Source organism: Myxocyprinus asiaticus, chromosome 8, assembly GCF_019703515.2.
Source record: "Myxocyprinus asiaticus isolate MX2 ecotype Aquarium Trade chromosome 8, UBuf_Myxa_2, whole genome shotgun sequence".
In the NCBI taxonomy this organism is placed as follows: Eukaryota; Metazoa; Chordata; class Actinopteri; order Cypriniformes; family Catostomidae; genus Myxocyprinus; species Myxocyprinus asiaticus.
Window position 1 is genome coordinate 17972194 of NC_059351.1, and position 18758 is coordinate 17990951.

General features: G+C 36.5%; 1 protein-coding gene and 1 long non-coding RNA gene across 2 annotated transcripts in view; one reads left to right on the forward strand and one right to left on the reverse strand.

The window, feature by feature from the left end:
- Positions 1-9213, reverse strand: part of LOC127445111 (ATP-binding cassette sub-family B member 6-like) — a 24881-nt gene extending 15668 nt beyond the window's left edge. Inside the window, exons 1-2 of the mRNA XM_051704910.1 lie at positions 8822-9213; positions 7092-7644 (exon numbers count right to left, since the gene is read on the reverse strand). Of these exons, the coding sequence (XP_051560870.1) occupies positions 7092-7607 (516 nt within the window). The 5' untranslated portion in view covers positions 7608-7644; positions 8822-9213. The remainder of the gene's footprint in view (positions 1-7091; positions 7645-8821) is intronic.
- Positions 3499-13833, forward strand: LOC127445126 (uncharacterized). The gene is made up of 3 exons (XR_007897934.1): positions 3499-4234; positions 13076-13347; positions 13704-13833. It is a non-coding gene; the product is annotated as an uncharacterized LOC127445126 (long non-coding RNA).
- The last annotated feature ends 4925 nt before the right edge of the window (positions 13834-18758 follow it).

The window sequence follows — 18758 nt, forward strand, 5'->3', positions numbered from 1 at the left end:
AAAAAAGAAAAAAAAAAAGGAGATGCATGAAAATTACATTTAATTTTTTTTTTTTTTATATTATTATAGTTTTTACTAAACTGCTCATTTAGGTAAATCTAGCAAAACCAGGCAGTTTCTGTTAACAAACTTCATTTACATTTGCCCCATATTTTGAGACTGTCCTTGCTGCGGACTGTACCACGATGACGTAGAGGATTTCATCTACTACGTCACAGACATCCATTACGAAGTGGATTAAATCCTTGTTTTAACAACATCAAGGTTTAAAATCAATAGAGGCATACGACAGGGCTGCCCAATCTCACCCTTTCTTTTTTTACTTGTAACACAAACTATGGCCATACATATTAAAAGAGATACATTTTGCGGTATTACACTTTTGAAGAAAGAAATAAAATGCTCCCAATTAGCGGACGATACTACCCTTTTTTTTGCTAAATGAAACTGAAATAAAAAAAGCTATTGATTGTCTTCATACTTTCTCATCTGTATCTGGTTTATTTTTAAACATCAAAAAATGTGTTTTGTTTCCTTTGAGAACTTGTAACCTTGATAACATACATGGTATACCAGTGAAGGAGGTGGTAGATTATTTAGGTATCAATATCTGTAAAGATCAGAAGGAGAGAAATAATTTGAATTTTACACCAATTATTGGGAAAATTAAACAAAAATTAAATTCATGGTTAATGAGAGATCTATCATTGAAAGGTAGAATATTATTATCTAAAACTGAAGGGTTATCGCGCTTAGTTTATACAGCTCTTGCATTAGACGTTCCACAATCAGTTATAAAAGAAGTAGATACTGTTTTGTTTAATTTCATCTGGAAGAACAGACCGCACTATTTAAAAAAGACGATTCTATGCAATCCAATTGAAGAAGGTGGTCTGAATGTACTTGATTTTAATACTGCTAATTGCGTATTTAAGAATAAATGGATAAAGCATTATTTATGCTTTAAAGACAAAATACGTAACATTATCCCTGACCTGATTTTTGGAAAGTTGGGAGGTTTGGAATTTTTTTTAGATGTAATTTTGATGTAAACAAGGTTCCGATAAAGCTATCTTGTTTTCATAGACAGGCTTTTTTGTTATGGATGCTCATTTATAAACATAACTTCTCTCCACACAAATCTGTAATATGGAATAACAAGAATATTGTGTTTAAAAACCAAATCTTTATTTTTTAGAAACTGGTATGATAACGGTATTGTACTGGTGAGACAGTTATTTAAGAGTAACGGACAACTTTTTAATTATTGTGAATTCCTTAATTACTATAAGATTCCGGTGACTGCTAAAGAGTTTGCAATAGTTTTTGATGCCATTCCTGGTGGCCTTATTCAACTCTTATCGGGTGATATATCCTCTCAGTGTATTTCTGTATATAATACTCAGATAAGTATTAATGGTGTGGAGATTTTAGATAAAAAATTTAACAACTTATTTATAAAAACAATATGCAGAAATACATCATTACCTAAATGCAAACCATATTGGAATTCATTGTATAATCAGATTGAATGGAAAAAGGTCTGGAAGTTACCTAGTATATACTGTCTCACCAATAAAGTTAAAGAAGTCACATATAAAATTATTCATTTAATTTACCCAATGAGACAAGTAGTCTCAAGATTTTTTAAGGACACGAAGTCTACATGTGTTTTTTGTGACTTAGAGGAAGAATCCATAAAACACTTATTCTTTGAATGTGTGTTTACCCAACTTTTTTGGATTGATATTGAATATTTAATACTTAAACACACAAAATTAAAGATTCGACTAACTGGTAAAGATATATTTTTATTATTTAAGAATAAGAGTTTGGAACAAAATTTGGTGATAAATCTGTTAATTATACAGGTGCATCTCAATAAATTAGAATGTCGTGGAAAAGTTCATTTATTTCAGTAATTCAACTCAAATTGTGAAACTCGTGTATTAAATAAATTCAATGCACACAGACTGAAGTAGTTTAAGTCTTTGGTTCTTTTAATTGTGATGATTTTGGCTCACATTTAACAAAAACCCACCAATTCACTATCTCAAAAAATTAGAATACATCATAAGACCAATAAAAAAAACATTTTTAGTGAATTGTTGGCCTTCTGGAAAGTATGTTCATTTACTGTATATGTACTCAATACTTGGTAGGGGCTCCTTTTGCTTTAATTACTGCCTCAATTCGGCGTGGCATGGAGGTGATCAGTTTGTGGCACTGCTGAGGTGGCATGGAAGCCCAGGTTTCTTTGACAGTGGCCTTCAGCTCATCTGCATTTTTTGATCTCTTGTTTCTCATTTTCCTCTTGACAATACCCCATAGATTCTCTATGGGGTTCAGGTCTGGTGAGTTTGCTGGCCAGTCAAGCACACCAACACCATGGTCATTTAACCAACTTTTGGTGCTTTTGGCAGTGTGGGCAGGTGCCAAATCCTGCTGGAAAATGAAATCAGCATCTTTAAAAAGCTGGTCAGCAGAAGGAAGCATGAAGTGCTCCACAATTTCTTGGTAAACGGGTGCAGTGACTTTGGTTTTCAAAAAACACAATGGACCTACACCAGCAGATGACATTGCACCCCAAATCATCACAGACTGTGGAAACTTAACACTGGACTTCAAGCAACTTGGGCTATGAGCTTCTCCACCCTTCCTCCAGACTCTAGGACCTTGGTTTCCAAATGAAATACAAAACTTGCTCTCATCCGAAAAGAGGACTTTGGACCATTGGGCAACAGTCCAGTTCTTCTTCTCCTTAGCCCAGGTAAGATGCCTCTGATGTTGTCTGTGGTTCAGGGGTGGCTTAACAAGAGGAATACGACAACTGTAGCCAAATTCCTTGACATGTCTGTGTGTGGTGGCTCTTGATGCCTTGACCCCAGCCTCAGTCCATTCCTTGTGAAGTTCACCCAAATTCTTGAATCGATTTTGCTTGACAAACAATAAGACTGCGGTTCTCTCGGTTGGTTGTGCATCTTTTTCTTCCACACTTTTTCCTTCCACTCAACTTTCTGTTAACATGCTTGGATACAGCACTCTGTGAACAGCCAGCTTCTTTGGCAATGAATGTTTGTGGCTTACCCTCCTTGTGAAGGGTGTCAATGATTGTCTTCTGGACAACTGTCAGATCAGCAGTCTTCCCCATGATTGTGTAGCCTAGTGAACCAAACTGAGAGACCATTTTGAAGGCTCAGGAAACCTTTGCAGGTGTTTTGAGTTGATTAGCTGATTGGCATGTCACCATATTCTAATTTTTTGAGATAGTGAATTGGTGGGTTTTTGTTAAATGTGAGCCAAAATCATCACAATTAAAAGAACCAAAGACTTAAACTACTTCAGTCTGTGTGCATTGAATTTATTTAATACACGAGTTTCACAATTTGAGTTGAATTACTGAAATAAATGAACTTTTCCATGACATTCTAATTCATTGAGATGCACCTGTATATGGAAAATACCATATACACAAACAAAAATGGGCAAACAATAAACCTAACATCATACCATTTAAAACTGAACTGATGCATTATATTGAGACTCTAAAAGATATAAGAAATAAAAAGGCAAAACGAATGTATAGAATACTTGAAAACTTTTCTCTTGTTAATTCATTTTAAGTTATCCCCTGGTTTTATTTGGTTAATTATTATTATTTGTTATTGTTTTTTCTTTCTTTATAATTTTACTTTTTGTTGCTACTATAATTGTATCAGAGTTCATTGTGATCATTGTATGTATATTTTGTTGTAAGTGTTCTTGTTCTGTAATAATAAAAAAAAATTTAAAAAATAAATAAATAAATAAATAAATCCTTGTTTTAAACGTTCGGAGCCGTGATACTCACTTTATGCGCAAGAGAATGTAGCGCGCAGCCATCTTTTTGTCTCAGAACTTCCGGTCTAGTGGTTGCTATATAGACATCTATGGTGTTGATGTCAAAGTAAAATTAGCTAGCGAAGTGGATTTATAAGATATAGAGTTGTCAGAAGTCATCATGGATATTTTAAAGTGTTCAGGGGGTCATAACAACTGGAAACAGAGTGGGGAGATTTCAAAACAAGAGTACTTCATTCATAAATCTACAAGATCCTACCTTCACACTGTGGACGGACTGATATTCTTCTGTGCTCATTAAACTCCAAGAGACAACACAAAGTCATTAAAAAAATCTCTGTATGACACCTCTGACCATCTTCTCATGTCATTCACCCATCGTGTTATAGTTAAGGTGAGTAGATTTTTTATTTAGTGTCAAACCAGGATGGGGAAGGGGTGCTACTATATACACATTTACATGTGAAAGTGTATGTTTTATTTTATATTCCATTTACAACAATTTTAATCACATTTAAGCCTCTTAAAAATGTAGGGTGACAAATAAATTTTAAAAAGTACAATTGTAAAAAAATTTTACGTTGAACTTACATGTGTAATAATATGAGAGGTCATTGTTGGAAATTTCAAGTCAACAACACATTAACATAAATCATTAACAAGTTGTAACCTAAAAAGAATAAGCAGAATTACACTTAAAACAATTAAATGCTTGTATTATGAAAAAGTGCAGTGTTTCATAGCTTTCTGAATGTGATCTGCCAGGTCCAATTTACCTCCGCAGGTGTTGGAAAAAAACGAACATTAGAGTGACAGAAAAAACACCTCACTAGCATTTTCACATAGTGAAGGGGTGGAGTAGACTAAAGGCCGAAACATACTTAACGCAAGTACACAAACGCAGACGTGAGCGCTTGGCCAACGCATGGCCAACTCCCCGAGTCTGCCATGACAGTTGTTGAGTGAAAGAAAAAAATCCGCTCTAGCGCCCCATGTGGCAATGCTGAGAATGCAGCGCGTACTTGCGTTGTGTTATGAATTGAGTGCTGACACATTTCACAACTCAACGAAGTGTGAAATCGAGCTTGCGTAGCAAGGTGCGTCTGCATTCACATACCTGCATAGAGTATGTTTGGGACTTGAAGGCCGAAACATACTTCACACAAGTACGCTGCCTACATTTTCGGATGCAGCCCAGATGTGGTAGATGAGTCGATAGTTGAGGAGTGGTGAGAAACACGGAGAAAAAACAAGTTCGTTTGAATGGACTGGGGACAAAAGTCGTATATATTTTTCGAAAAGATTCAACTCAAATTGCTGCCCGAGTCTGCCATGACAGTTGTTGAGTGAAAAAAAAAAATCCGCTCTAGCGCCCCTCGTTGCTACGCTGAGAATGCAGCACGTACTTGCGTTGTGTTATGAATTGAGTGCTGACACATTTCACAACGCAACAACGTATGAAATCGAGCTTGCATAGCAAGGTGCGTCTGCATTCACATACTTGCATAGAGTATGTTTGGGACTTGAAGGCCGAAACATACTTCACACAAGTACGCAAATGCAGAAGCGAGCGCGTGGCCAATGCATGGCCAACACGTGGTCCCGTTGTACATACATTCAGTGCGTCTTGCGTTGCTCTGGCGGTTACAAATCTCAGAACACAAGAGGGCAATAGATTTATATATATATAAATAGATATATATATATAAAAGTAGTATAGTATAGCGTACTAATAACTTTTAAGCATCGGGAATTTTAGTCTTCTAAAGAATATGAGAGGTTGCTGAGTATTTGGAGTGAATTAGTTTGGCATGGATTATGACTATTAGGCTACAAGTTTTTTTATTTATTTGTCTGATTCAGTTTCGAGAACATATACAGTTCTATTTCTTCTTTAATTTAATTTGGGATTAAAATATTATTTTATACTCTGTCACGTATATCACAGAGGGACAAAGAAATACAGTATATAGCCTTTATTTAATTCATACATTAATGATAATTACACGCCGATGACTGCTTCTACACATCTATGAAACAAAATCTCTATTAGACAAGAGAATAATTATACAGTTACGGATGGATATTTTCACTAATATATCTCTAAACCTTTCGAAACAAAAAGGACAATACAAATTTGTAGGCTATTAGATTTTTATTTCCAAAACAAAGTTATATGGATATGGACAACACATATATTGTTATAAAATATGACTTGCTTGAGATGACAAGAATAAAAAGAAGAAAACGTTTTTTATATGTATCCTGCAATAGTCGATTAGAATACGGCACAAGTTTCGAGGAGATAAAATACAAAACATCGCATACCCAGTATTTAAAATAAACACCAAGCTTTGAAGCTGCCAGAGAAACAAACATTTATTATATGGATGAATTTATTAAACATTAAAGATTATATATACACAGATCTACCGGCAGGAGTTAAACTACTAATATTTAGTTAGCCCTTAGGCTAATATAACCTTTTAAACAAAACTGCATATAGGATATATACTGTATTGACAACACCAAATAACATAATATTGTAAAGAGAATCTAATACAATATGTAGCTGTGGGTGTGCACATTAAAAAACATCCAGTACATCACGGAAATTGACTACGTATTAGATTAAATCTACGAAATCATCGCCCTACAGACCGCAGTGAGGACCTCTTGCATATTTCAGACTAGAGTGAAAGAGCAAAACTTCTGTGTCACTGTAAGTGTCACAACAACTTTCACTTGATTGGCCAATTGAGAACTTTTAGGGGCATGGCCTAAGAGGGCAGGCAGATATGCAGCCAGAACTGAGCATGAGTCAACAATATTTTACACGCATTTCATCACCTGCTATTAACAGATATATCCTGAAATAACAATGTGTTTTTAAATGTGATAACCAACATACCTGACAGAGTTGCAGTCATTCATAGTCGTTGAACCAGTTGGATCCTCAGTATTTACTATAATGCTGTGTCATGGTCAGTGAGCATTCCTATCATAGCTTTCCAATACTTCCACATATAGTCAGCACAATGCCATTAATGCCAAAGTTCATGAAGCAAAATCGATAATGCACCCAATATAAATTTTAGAGACTAAAAAATTGAGACTGTGTCAGTCATTCCAAGTCAAAACATAATGATTGACATGAGAATGAGCAACCTGGCACCACATGTAAATATACATTTTGCAATGGAAACCACAGTTTCTGCCAAAATATCGTAGTTAATACAGTTAATGATTACCTGTTGATTGGACGTCTCCAAAGCCCACCACCACTGTGGGCTCATCCACGATATAAATGCCAGATTTTCAGCTGCAAAAGCTACGGCCCAGTACAGCAGCAGAACCGCACTGTGGCCTCTGGTTCTATCCCGAACCAGAACCCTCTTCCTCTCCAAATGCAGCAGGGCTATGGCCCAAACCCAGCCCAGCATGGAGAGACACCCGTAAAGCACCACATATCCCGGGACCTCACCACCATGGGCGATCCGAAACACCATCCAGCCCAGGGCCTGCAGGACGAACAGCACCGACAGGCACACTTGGAGTCGGTAAAGCCGTGAGCGAGGGATGAATTTAGGCTCCATGTCCGTGCCGTAGCGGCTGTAGCAGATGCACAAGAAGGTGCCGAAGAGGAAGGAGAGGGCGAGGAGGATAGAGGGTACCAGTGTGAAGTAGAAGCAGGAGGTCAGGCCACCCTCCACCCAGACCGTCTGCATGGAGACTTCTGCTTCACAGTAACTCTTCATCAACACCATGGTGATGATGGTGGTGGTAGATCCACACAAGAAATATCTGAAAAAACAACATTGTTAGAAAGAAAATAAACATCCTTTGGTGGTATCATGGTGCAGTAATGGTACTAGATGCCAATATCAAAGTAATTTGATTATGCACTTACCAGTTAAAAGTTTGGACACTTGCTCATTATGTTGGCTTTGTCAAACCAACATAATGAGCAGGTGTCCAAACTTTTAACTAGTAAGTGCATAATCAAATCTAGTACCATCACTGCACCATGATACCACCACTGCAGTAATTTCAAAATCCCTAAACCGAGACTAAAATTTCGAACTCTACATACCCCAAGAGCTTTCAAGCTACATCCACCAATCTCAGTACAGACCTTCATGCTGTGCTGTATCTTTTCTAACTGATCGGACTTATGGTTTTTGCACAGCAGATGATCAAATATTGGGAAATCCCATAGACTTACATTGATCCAAATGTAAACAAACCAACAAAAGGTCTTTAATCTGCTTTAAGCTGCTCTATCTATCTATCTGATGATTTATTTGATGTCTTACTGTAATGTCCATATAACCATCAAACTTACAGCTTTTAAAACTATTTTACATTTTAGGACAAGGCTTTGATAAGCCAACATCAAAGTTTGTCTTAATAAACTTTACCTATCTAGTTCTTAATTTTTATTTTTTAAGTGTACATATTTAAGCATGTAGGCTTTTCGATCACAATTTTAATAAAAATTTGAAATAAATTCAGTCGAGAGTGTCCAAATAATTACCATACTAATAGTACATGCCCAAAAACATAGCATTTCCATGGTCCATGTACACAAACATGTTATTATGGTATTGTGTATAAAACATAGATACAATGGTTCTTAGGACCACAAAAGTAAATAGCCAACTTATAAAAAATAAATAAATAATATTTGCCAACAATGACACCCTGGTAATACTATGGTACTATTTGAAGGCCTTGCGGTAATTTATCATAAATAAACCATATTACTATAGTAATCATACAGTATATCAAAGTAACATTGTATTAACATCTGATACCACCACAGTACTCTTTTGTGAGGGTATTATTATTTTATTATCATACAGAAATAAGCTCACAATCAAAACTGTAACATTTCGAGAGCATGTTATAACACATCTGTAAAGTTCTGTATCAGGTGAGATACTTGTGTTATTAAAGGCCAATAATGTCATAAACAAACCTGTTTCCGAAGATCTTTATATAATTTCGGAAAGATTCCTCCAGTTTTTCCCGAGTGTACTCTTGAGTATTTACCCCCTCGTTATGACTATTATGGTGTGCAGATAAATATTTCAATGACTGTGTTGGCTATCTGTCCTTCCCATTTTAGAGCCATGCCGCTCGACTCCACCGTCCATGATTTGTACAATAATTATGTTGAGACAGACGGCGACTCTTTGTCCTAGTGCCGAAAATAGAAATGATGATTAGACGAATCCCATTTAAATTGCCATCAAAAGTCCTCAAATAGGTGGGCATTTGTGTTTCTAAATGGCCAACAGTTTTCTTTTTTGCACTATTTACTGCGTGTTTCCAATTCAGTGGTTCTTAAAGATTCTCAGTGTCTTTATGAAGCTGTAAAAACGGACGGCATTGTCACGTGGTACTTGTTACTTTTCTTTGCGCTACAAAGAATGCACCAATCACAGTCGTAGGTGATTACTTGACGACAATTTTTACAAATTACTTTAGAGATTGAGGATGTGGCGAATTTCTAGTTGTGTTAGGTAAAAAATAATTTTCGTTAATATATAAAAAAAAAAGAAAAGTGATTTTTTTTGTTGTTGTTGTTGATGCAAATGGCTCTAAATGAGACCCCCCCCCCCCCCCCAAAAAAAAAAAACATCCTAAGATTTTAAAGCGGCTCGATGGAGGATTCGCAGTTGAGCGCCCCCTGGTGAAAGAAGTGAGCATCCCTTCTTCCCTATGCACTACTCCCTCCGAAGGGCTGAGCCCTTGAAGTGGGAATTCTGAAGGGAGCAGGGCACTCAGGTCTCCTGTATGGCCGTTTGGAGTAATGAAAGACATACGTCACTTCCAATTTATCTTCGCCTGAAACGTTACCATGACGACACAGCGCATCTTATGGAGTTTTGTGTTCCTTGCCACAGTCGCCTTCGGCTTGCTCACTGGGTTTCTAAATACAATTATAATTTAATAACTTATTTTTATACACACTTCATAATTGTATTTAATCAAACTACACAATGATGACTCTAAAATGACTCTAATATTTAGCATATACTGTATATTGTATATTATTAGGTGTATTTTGTGTTGGGTAACAGATGTGTAAACTGTGTTATGTGAATATCAGATTGTAATTGTCTTACTGCTATGTTGCTTGGAACTGCACCCAAGACTTTCACCCACTGTTGTACTTGTGTATATGGTTGAGTGACAATAAAGGGATTTGATTGGATTTGATTTGAAGGCATTATAGATATTACAGTTTCATTTTCTGTTAAATTCATGATTTTCTATAAAGCTGCTTTGAAATGATGTGTGTTGTGAAAAGCGCTATACAAATAAAAATGACTGTTCTAACAACAGAAATTTCTTATTTATTGCTGTTAATTTGTTGTTGCAAATAAATATACTTTTTGTAATAGTTTTTTTTCCCTTCAAACATTGCCTTTTGTGTCTTATTTAAAATTGCTTAATGTTTCTGTTTTAATAATAATAATAGTAATATATCTGTACATAAATGTACAGTTGAAGTCAGAAGTTTACATACACTTAGGCTGAAGTCATTAAAACTCATTTTTTTAACCACTCCACAGATTTAATATTAGCAAACTATAGTTTTGGCAAGTCGTTTAGGACATCTACTTTTTGCATAACATGAATAATTTTTCCAACAATTGTTTACAGACAGATTGTTTCACTTTTAATTGACTATATGACATATCCAGCGGGTCAGAAGTTTACATACACCAAGTTAACTGTGCCTTTAAGTAGCTTGGAAAATTCCAGAAAATGATGTTAAGCCTTTAGACAATAAGCCAATTAGCTTCTGATAGGAGGTGTACTGAATTGGAGGTGTACCTGTGGATGTATTTTAAGGCCTACCTTCAAACTCAGTGCCTCTTTGTTTGACATCATGGGAAAATCAAAAGAAATCAGCCAAGACCTCAGAAACAAAATTGTGGACCTCCACAAGTCTGGTTCATCCTTGGGAGCAATTTCCAAATGCCTGAAGGTACCACGTGCATCTGTACAAACAATACGCAAGTATAAACACCATGGGACCACGCGGCCATCATACCGCTCAGGAAGGAGATGCATTCAGTCTCCCAGAGATTAACGTAGTTTGGTGCAAATCAATCCCAGAACAACAGCAAAGGACCTTGTGAAGATGCTGGAGGAAACAGGTAGACAAGTATCTATATCCACAGTAAAACAAGTCCTATATCGACATAATCTTAAAGGCTGTTCAGCAAGGAAGAAGCCACTGCTCCAAAACCATCATAAAAAAGCCAGACTTCAGTTTGCAAGTGCACATGGGGACAAAGATTTAACTTTTTGGAGAAATGTCCTCTGGTCTAATGAAACAAAAATGTAACTGTTTGGCCATCGTTATGTTTGTAGGAAAAAGGGTGAGGTTTGCAAGCCGAAGAACACCATCCCAATCGTGAAGAATGGGGGTGGCAGCATCATGTTGTGGGGGTGCTTTGCTGCAGGAGGGACTTGTGCACTTCACAAAATAGATGGCATCATGAGGAAGAAAAATTATGTGGATATATTGAAACAACATCTCAAGACATCAGCCAGGAAGTTAAAGCTCATTGCAAATGGGTCTTCCAAATGGACAATGACCCCAAGCATACCTCCAAAGTTGTGGAAATATGGCTTAAGGACAACAAAGTCAAGGTATTGGAGTGGCCATCACAAAGCCTTGACCTCAATCCAATAGAAAATTTGTGGACAGAACTGAAAAGCGTGTGCGAGAAAGGAGGCCTACAATCCCGACTCAGTTACACCAGTTCTGTCTGGAAGAATGGACCAACATACCAGCAACTTATTGTCAGAAGCTTGTGGAAGGCTACCCAAAAAGTTTGACCCAAATTAAACAATATAAAGGCAATGCTACCAAATACTAACAACATGTATGTAAACTTCTGACCCACTGGGAATGTGATGAAAGGTATAAAAGCTGAAAAAAATCGGTCTCTCTACTATTATTCTGACATTTCACATTCTTAAAATAAAATAGTGATCCTAACTGACCTAAGACTAATAAGACTAACCTAATGTTTTCTACGATTAAATGTCAGGAATTGTGAAAAACTGATTTTAAATGTATTTGGCTAAGGTGTATGTAGACAGTTAATTGTTCTAACTGATAATCAAAAATCAAGAGTTAATTGTTATTTGGTAAGCCACCTGCATGACCCATGTTTGTATATAGTTTTTTTCCATCATATTTGTTAAATATTAAAAATGTGTAGGCTATTTTTGCCCTAGTTGTTTTGCAATATATAATTTTAAAAAATGTGTATAAAACACAATATAAAACACAACATATTTGATATTTATTAAAAATAGGTCAAGGTTGGTCAAGATTACATTCAAAGAACAAATTTAAATTCAGCAGTAATGTCTGACAACAAAATTATCATAAATTGTGCTTCTTTAGCACAAATCTGACTGGTTCAGCTAAAGCGCATGCGTGTACACGAGTTGACTGACAGGGGATGTCTGAATTTAAATGTGATTGGATCTTTTACCTTTTAGTTGGGACTTTCTTTTCTACATCCGGACCGTTGGCCGTTGGGTGTTCAAATTTAAACGGCTGTTGTACTGTGTATTCCTGCCGAATGTGAATCAAAACCACACAGGCATGTGTGACTGTGTCCGACTTTTTACTTCCATGAGTGCAGCAAGGTAAGCAATGTTTCTATGATAATGCTGCATTGCACTGTGATATTATCCTTGTGTCCTCTTTTAAGTTATTATTTCTGTAGTCTAAGAAAATGTGGAACGAGACCACTTTCAGTGTTTTAACACTATCACACAGGGCCTACCAAACAAATTAATTAGATACTAATTTATTGCGGTGCCTGATATATAATGTAATCAATATATAGTCATAATGAAACAGTTATCGATTGTATTATTCAGGTGTAGTCTGTACCCAACAATGACCATAAGCAGAGATTATTTAGCAGAGATGGGCCACTTCTATTAAAATGAACGGGAGAAATTGGACGCTCAACCAAGGAGCTCTGTACACCCAATGGTCAACGGATGTAGAAAGGAAGTCCCGCCTTTAGTTAAAAGAGCCAATCAGCTTTTAGAAACGGACATCACCTGCTAACAAGCATGCACATTAGCTATACAAACTGGGAAAATTACAAGTTTTAGCATAATATGAGATAAAGTAGCACAATTTATTATTCATATTTGCCTCTCACTCTCTCTTTCTGTACAGACCTGAAAACCCGCCTAGTGCACCAAAGATCTTACAGACTTCCAAGTTGATTTCTTTGCTAAGAAGAAGCCAAGGAAAGCATAAGTTTCAGTTGCTATGAGTATGTTTTATAATAATCACTTTATAAAATGTCAGTTAGATTTCTCTCTCTCTTGTTTAGTGGGCGGAGCAGAAGAACTGCCTAGTGGACAGCAGATTTTTCACTGCTCTCTTCCTAACTCTCAGTGGGATGTCACCACTGAGAAGAACGTCTTGGCAAAATCAAGGAAAATGTAAGAATATATTCATTTGCGATTTAATTATTTATTTAACCTGTAAAATGTTCTGATATGTTTAGTTCTGTCTTTCCACAAACCACTCCAGTCACATTTATTTATTAGAGTGAATTAACTTCAGATAATATTGATTTGTCTGTCATTAACTCGAAACTCGATTCTTTTGAATTTGTTCAATAAAAAGATTGATTCATTGATTCGTTAAGTGACTGTTTTTGTAAAGATAGTCTTTAAAGGGATAGTTCACCCAAAAATGAAAATTTTCTCATCATTTACATCCCATATGTGTATGACTTTCTTTCTTTCTGCTGAATACAAACAAAGATTTTTAGAAGAACATTTCTGCTCTGTAGGTCCATACAATGCAAGTGAATGGTGACGAGAACCTTTGAAGGTCCCTAAAGGACACAGAGGCAACATAAAAGTAATCCATACGACTCCAGTGGTTTAATCCATGTCTTCAGAAGCTATGTAATAAGTGGGGGTGAGAAATAGATAAATATTTATGTCAATTTTTACTGTTGTGGTTGATGGGAGCGTGGTTGTGTGTCTGTTGGTGTGGCTCGGATGGGAGTGAGGTTTAGGGGGGTGAGTGTAACGGGAGCCAGCTGGTACGTGATAGCTGTGTGGTATGTGTAGACCTCACTCCCCTGGCCCCAAGAGGCGCACTAGTGACTGACACTAGAGGCTGTAGCCTTTAGCCTCCTTGTTAGTGTGCCCGCCTCCCATGCCGGAGACGCCGTTTGATCCATTTAATTTGTTTAGAATTTGAATGTATATTTATATATATATATATATATATATATATATATATATATATATATATATATATATATATACAGTTGTGCTCAAAAGTTTGCATACCCTTGGAGAATTGGTAATATATGTATCATTTTTAAAGAAAACATGAGTGAGCAGGCAAAACACATTTCTTTTATTTCTTATGGGATTCATATTCAGCTGTAGGTTATAACAGAATGGCACAATCATAAAACAAAACATGGCAACAAAGAAAAAAATGAAATGACCCCTGTTCAAAAGTCTGCATACCCTTAGTTCTTAATACTGTGTATTGCCCCCTTTAACATCAATGACAGCGTGCTGTCTTTTGTAATAGTTGTCTATGAGGCCCCAAATTCTTGCAGGTGGTATAGCTGCCCATTCGTCTTGGCAGAATGCCTCCAGGTCATGCAAAGTCTTTGGTCGTCTTGCATGAATCGCACGTTTGAGATCTCCCCAGAGTGGCTCGATGATATTAAGGTCAGGAGACTGTGATGGCCACTCCAGAACCTTCACCTTTTTCTGCTGTAACCACTGGAGGGTCAACTTGGCCTTGTGCTTAGGGTCATTGTCGTGCTGGAAAGTCCAAGAGTGTCCCATGCGCAGCTTTCGTGCAGAAGAATGCAAATTGTCTGCCAGTATTTTCTGATAACATGCTGTATTCATCTTGCCATCAATTGTCACAAGATTCCCTATGCCTCTAGAGCTGACACACCCCCAAAACATCAGTGAGCCACCATCATGCTTCACAGTGGGGATGGTATTCTTTTCACTATAGGCCTTGTTGACCCCTCTCCAAACATAGCGCTTATGGTTGTGACCATAAAGCTCTATTTTGGTCTCGTCACTCCAAAGGCGTGTCAAGGTGTTGTCGGGCATATTGTAACCAGGCATTTTTGTGGCATTGGTGCAGTATAGGCTTCTTTCTGGCAACTCGACCATGCAGCTCATTTTTGTTCAAGTATCGTCATATTGTGCTCCTTGAAACAACCACACCGTCTTTTTCCAAAGCAGCCTGTATTTCTCCTGAGGTTACCTGTGGGTTTCTCGAACAATTCTTCTGGCAGTTGTGGCTGAAATCTTTCTTGGTCTACCTGACCTTGGCTTGGTATCAAGAGATCCCTGAATTTTCCACTTCTAAATAAGTGATTGAACAGTACTGACTGCCATTTTCAAGGCTTTGGATATCTTTTTATATCCTTTTCCATCTTTATAAAGTTCCATTACCTTGTTACGCAGGTCTTTTGACATTTCTTTTCTGCTCCCCATGGCTCAGTGTCTATCCTGCTCAGTGCATCCACGTGAGAGCTAACAAACTCACTGACTATTTATACACAGACACTAATTGCAATTTAAAAAGCCACAGGTGTGGGAAATTAAACTTTAATTGCCATTTAAACTGGTCTGTGTCACCTTGTGTGTCTGTAACAAGGCCAAACATTCAAGGGTATGTAAATTTTTGATCAGGGCCATCTGGGTGATTTCTGTTATCATTATGATTTAAAAAGGAGCCAAACAACTATGTGACAATCAATGGCTTCATATGATCACTATCCTTAAATAAAAGACAGATTTTTTTTATTTTTATGATCAGCCATATTTTCAAAATCAATGCCAAAATTTCACAATTTCTGCCATGGTATGCAAACTTTTGAGCACAACTGTATAGCCACATTTATGGCAAGTGCTACAGGAAGTGTGGGGTGAAATGTCAGCTGAGCATCTGGACAAACTGACAGCTAGAATGCCAAGGATCTGCAAAGCTGTCATTGCTGCACATGGAGGATTTTTTGATCAGAACTCTTTTAAGCAGTTTAAGTTCAAATTGTAATAGTAATTTTTCACATTATTAATGTCCTGACTTTACATTGTGATCAGCTGAATGCCACTTTGGTGAATAAAAGTACCAATTTCTTTACATAAGGGCAAAATCTGTACATTAGTCCAAACTTTTGACCACCAGTGTATATCAAACATACAGTTTACGCAGGGTTCCTCAATAGGCGACCCCTGGGCCACATCTGGCCTGCGAGACAGATGTTAGGCCCGCGCTAAAGGTCTGTTCACAACAAGTCCGTGATGATTTTGCGAGACTTCCGACAAAAGGTCTATACACGCGGAGTCCGTAAAAAATAAAAACATTTTAACCCCTGCACAGTAGGCAGTGCTGTTCCACAAACATTTATACCAGTCTCCTGCCCAGCTGTCAATGCTAGAGATTAATATATTGAACGATGTTAAAGCATTTATTTACCTAATTTGACATAACTGTTTCATTATGTTCTTTCCATGGTGTTGATGCATTCTGAGGAGTATATTATCTGTGTTTTTATGTGCGTGAGATGAGTAAAGAGTGCTGTTGCATAAATATACGTACTATTTATATTTGCAGATGTATTTTGCTACGAATATATTCCAAACGGACTCCCAAAGCCAACTACTCTTTTAATAATGCTATAATGTCAGAATTAATGCCTAGAAAATATAACACAAGGTACTGTGATACAACTACACATAGAATAGTGCACATTAAGAATAACATGTAGTACCGTAGAAAATATGATGCATAGCCCATTATTAAAAATAATGTATAAGAAAACACTGGCTAACAGTCTTTTCTTTAGACATTTTTGCAATACTTTGTTGTATTATCCTTAAGAACAATAACAGTATTAATGCTAATAGGTCTAATAATAATTGAATGTGCAATTAAGGTAAGTGCAGGGAGTAGATCCTGTTTGGAGATGAGCAGGAACAGTTGACATTGAGATTGTTCATGAAAGTTTTTTTGTTTTTTTATTTCAGCTGGCGAAGTTCATAAATAAAATAAATAAAATAAATCATAATTGTTTGAATAAATAAAACAGGCTACTAATACTGAGAAAAAGAACAAATAAAAAATCTGAATATTTATGCTGTGACTCTTTTAATAATAAAAACAACAATAGTAATAATAATAATAATAATAATAAATATAGCCGCAAGAGGCAATTATTGGGGTCCAAGCACATATGGAAAAATGACAAAAATAATCAGATTTGATAGGAAATATCCTGTGGAACCCTAAGCCTAAATCTAAACCTAACCCTAACTGCTTTAATCACAGTAGCACAAATAGGATTTTCTTAAATTATAGCGCCCCCTAGCATCGAAATTGATGAAATTTTGTATGTGACCTCAGAATGTTATCTTGTCCATGTGTTTTTTGTTAAGTTTGAATTTTTTGCTCATAAGATACAGACCAATTAATAATTACAGACCACACCCAAAAACGTATTTGTTTATATCTTCCGAACAACAAATCAATATTATTTTGAGGGTCTGTAGATGATGTAAAGAAAAATTATTCTAGCCTATACAGTTCCAGAGTTGTTAGCGCCATCATGTGGCCGATTCTCACGAAATTTTAAGCTTTCTGTGGAGACATTACTTGTGTATAATGAGTTTCATGACCTTCGACCATTCACAACTCAAGTTATTAGGTGCTGAAATTTGATTGGCTGCTGGCAGCCATTTTAATTGATTTGTCGAATCCATATATTAAGGATGTGTTAGCACTTGAACCAAAGAAAGTGCATATTTAATTTGAACTTAGTTGACCAAACGGCTGTGGAGTTATGAAAGTTTTTTAGTTGTAGCGTATCGAAATTCGTTTGATACCTTTTTGTCAGGATGGTCTTTAGATGATGTATACAAATTTTCGTGTGAATCAGACAAACGGCCTAGGAGGAGTTAGAAAATGTAGGTTTATCAAAAAATTCAAAATAGCGTAAAATGTTTATAGACAGAAATTATATACATTTTATAGGGCTTGAATCAAGGAATCAGGGGACCTTATGGTTCTGGAGTTATTAGCGAAAACACAAAAGTACTTATTATAGCGCCACCTAGAGTCGTATTGAGGTGTGTGCGTATGTCTGAGTAACAGCACGCATTTGGAACCGCCCTCCCAAGTTTGGGATCTCTACGACTTACGGTCTCTGACGCCCAGATACTTTTAGGGCAGAAAAGTAATCATACGAAAAATCGGAAAGTCATTACAAATGCAATAGGGTTTCAGCCCTTTGGGCTTGAACCCCTAATAATAAGAAAATCCTAACAAATACAATAGGGTTCCAGCACTATGCTTGGCCCCCTAATAATAATAATAATAATAATAATAATAATAATAGCAGCAGCACAAAAACTTTGTCATTACATCGAGGGAAGTGTGATAGAACTTGGCCCTTGTGGGGAACCCTGGTTTACAATGTAAACTTCAAGAAATGCACGGAAACGTCCACCAGGTGGCAGTAGACATCTAAAATAGCATACAACAGGATTTTTGGCAATTGATACAGGCGGCGTTAATTTGCGGTCATAGCATAGGAAACAATGTATTACTGTTTTTATACCATGCTAATACCATGATTCTGGCCACGTTTTATGAATATGGTAATCATTTTGGACACTCTCGACTGAATTTATTTATCATTTTCTTAAAATCCTTTTGATCTAAAAGCCAGTTAAATGCTTAAATATGTACACTTAAATAGTAATAATAAAGAACTAGACATATAAAGTTTGTCAAGATAAACTTTGATGTTGGCTTGTCAAAGCCTTGTCTGAAAGTTAAGAACTTTCTGCTC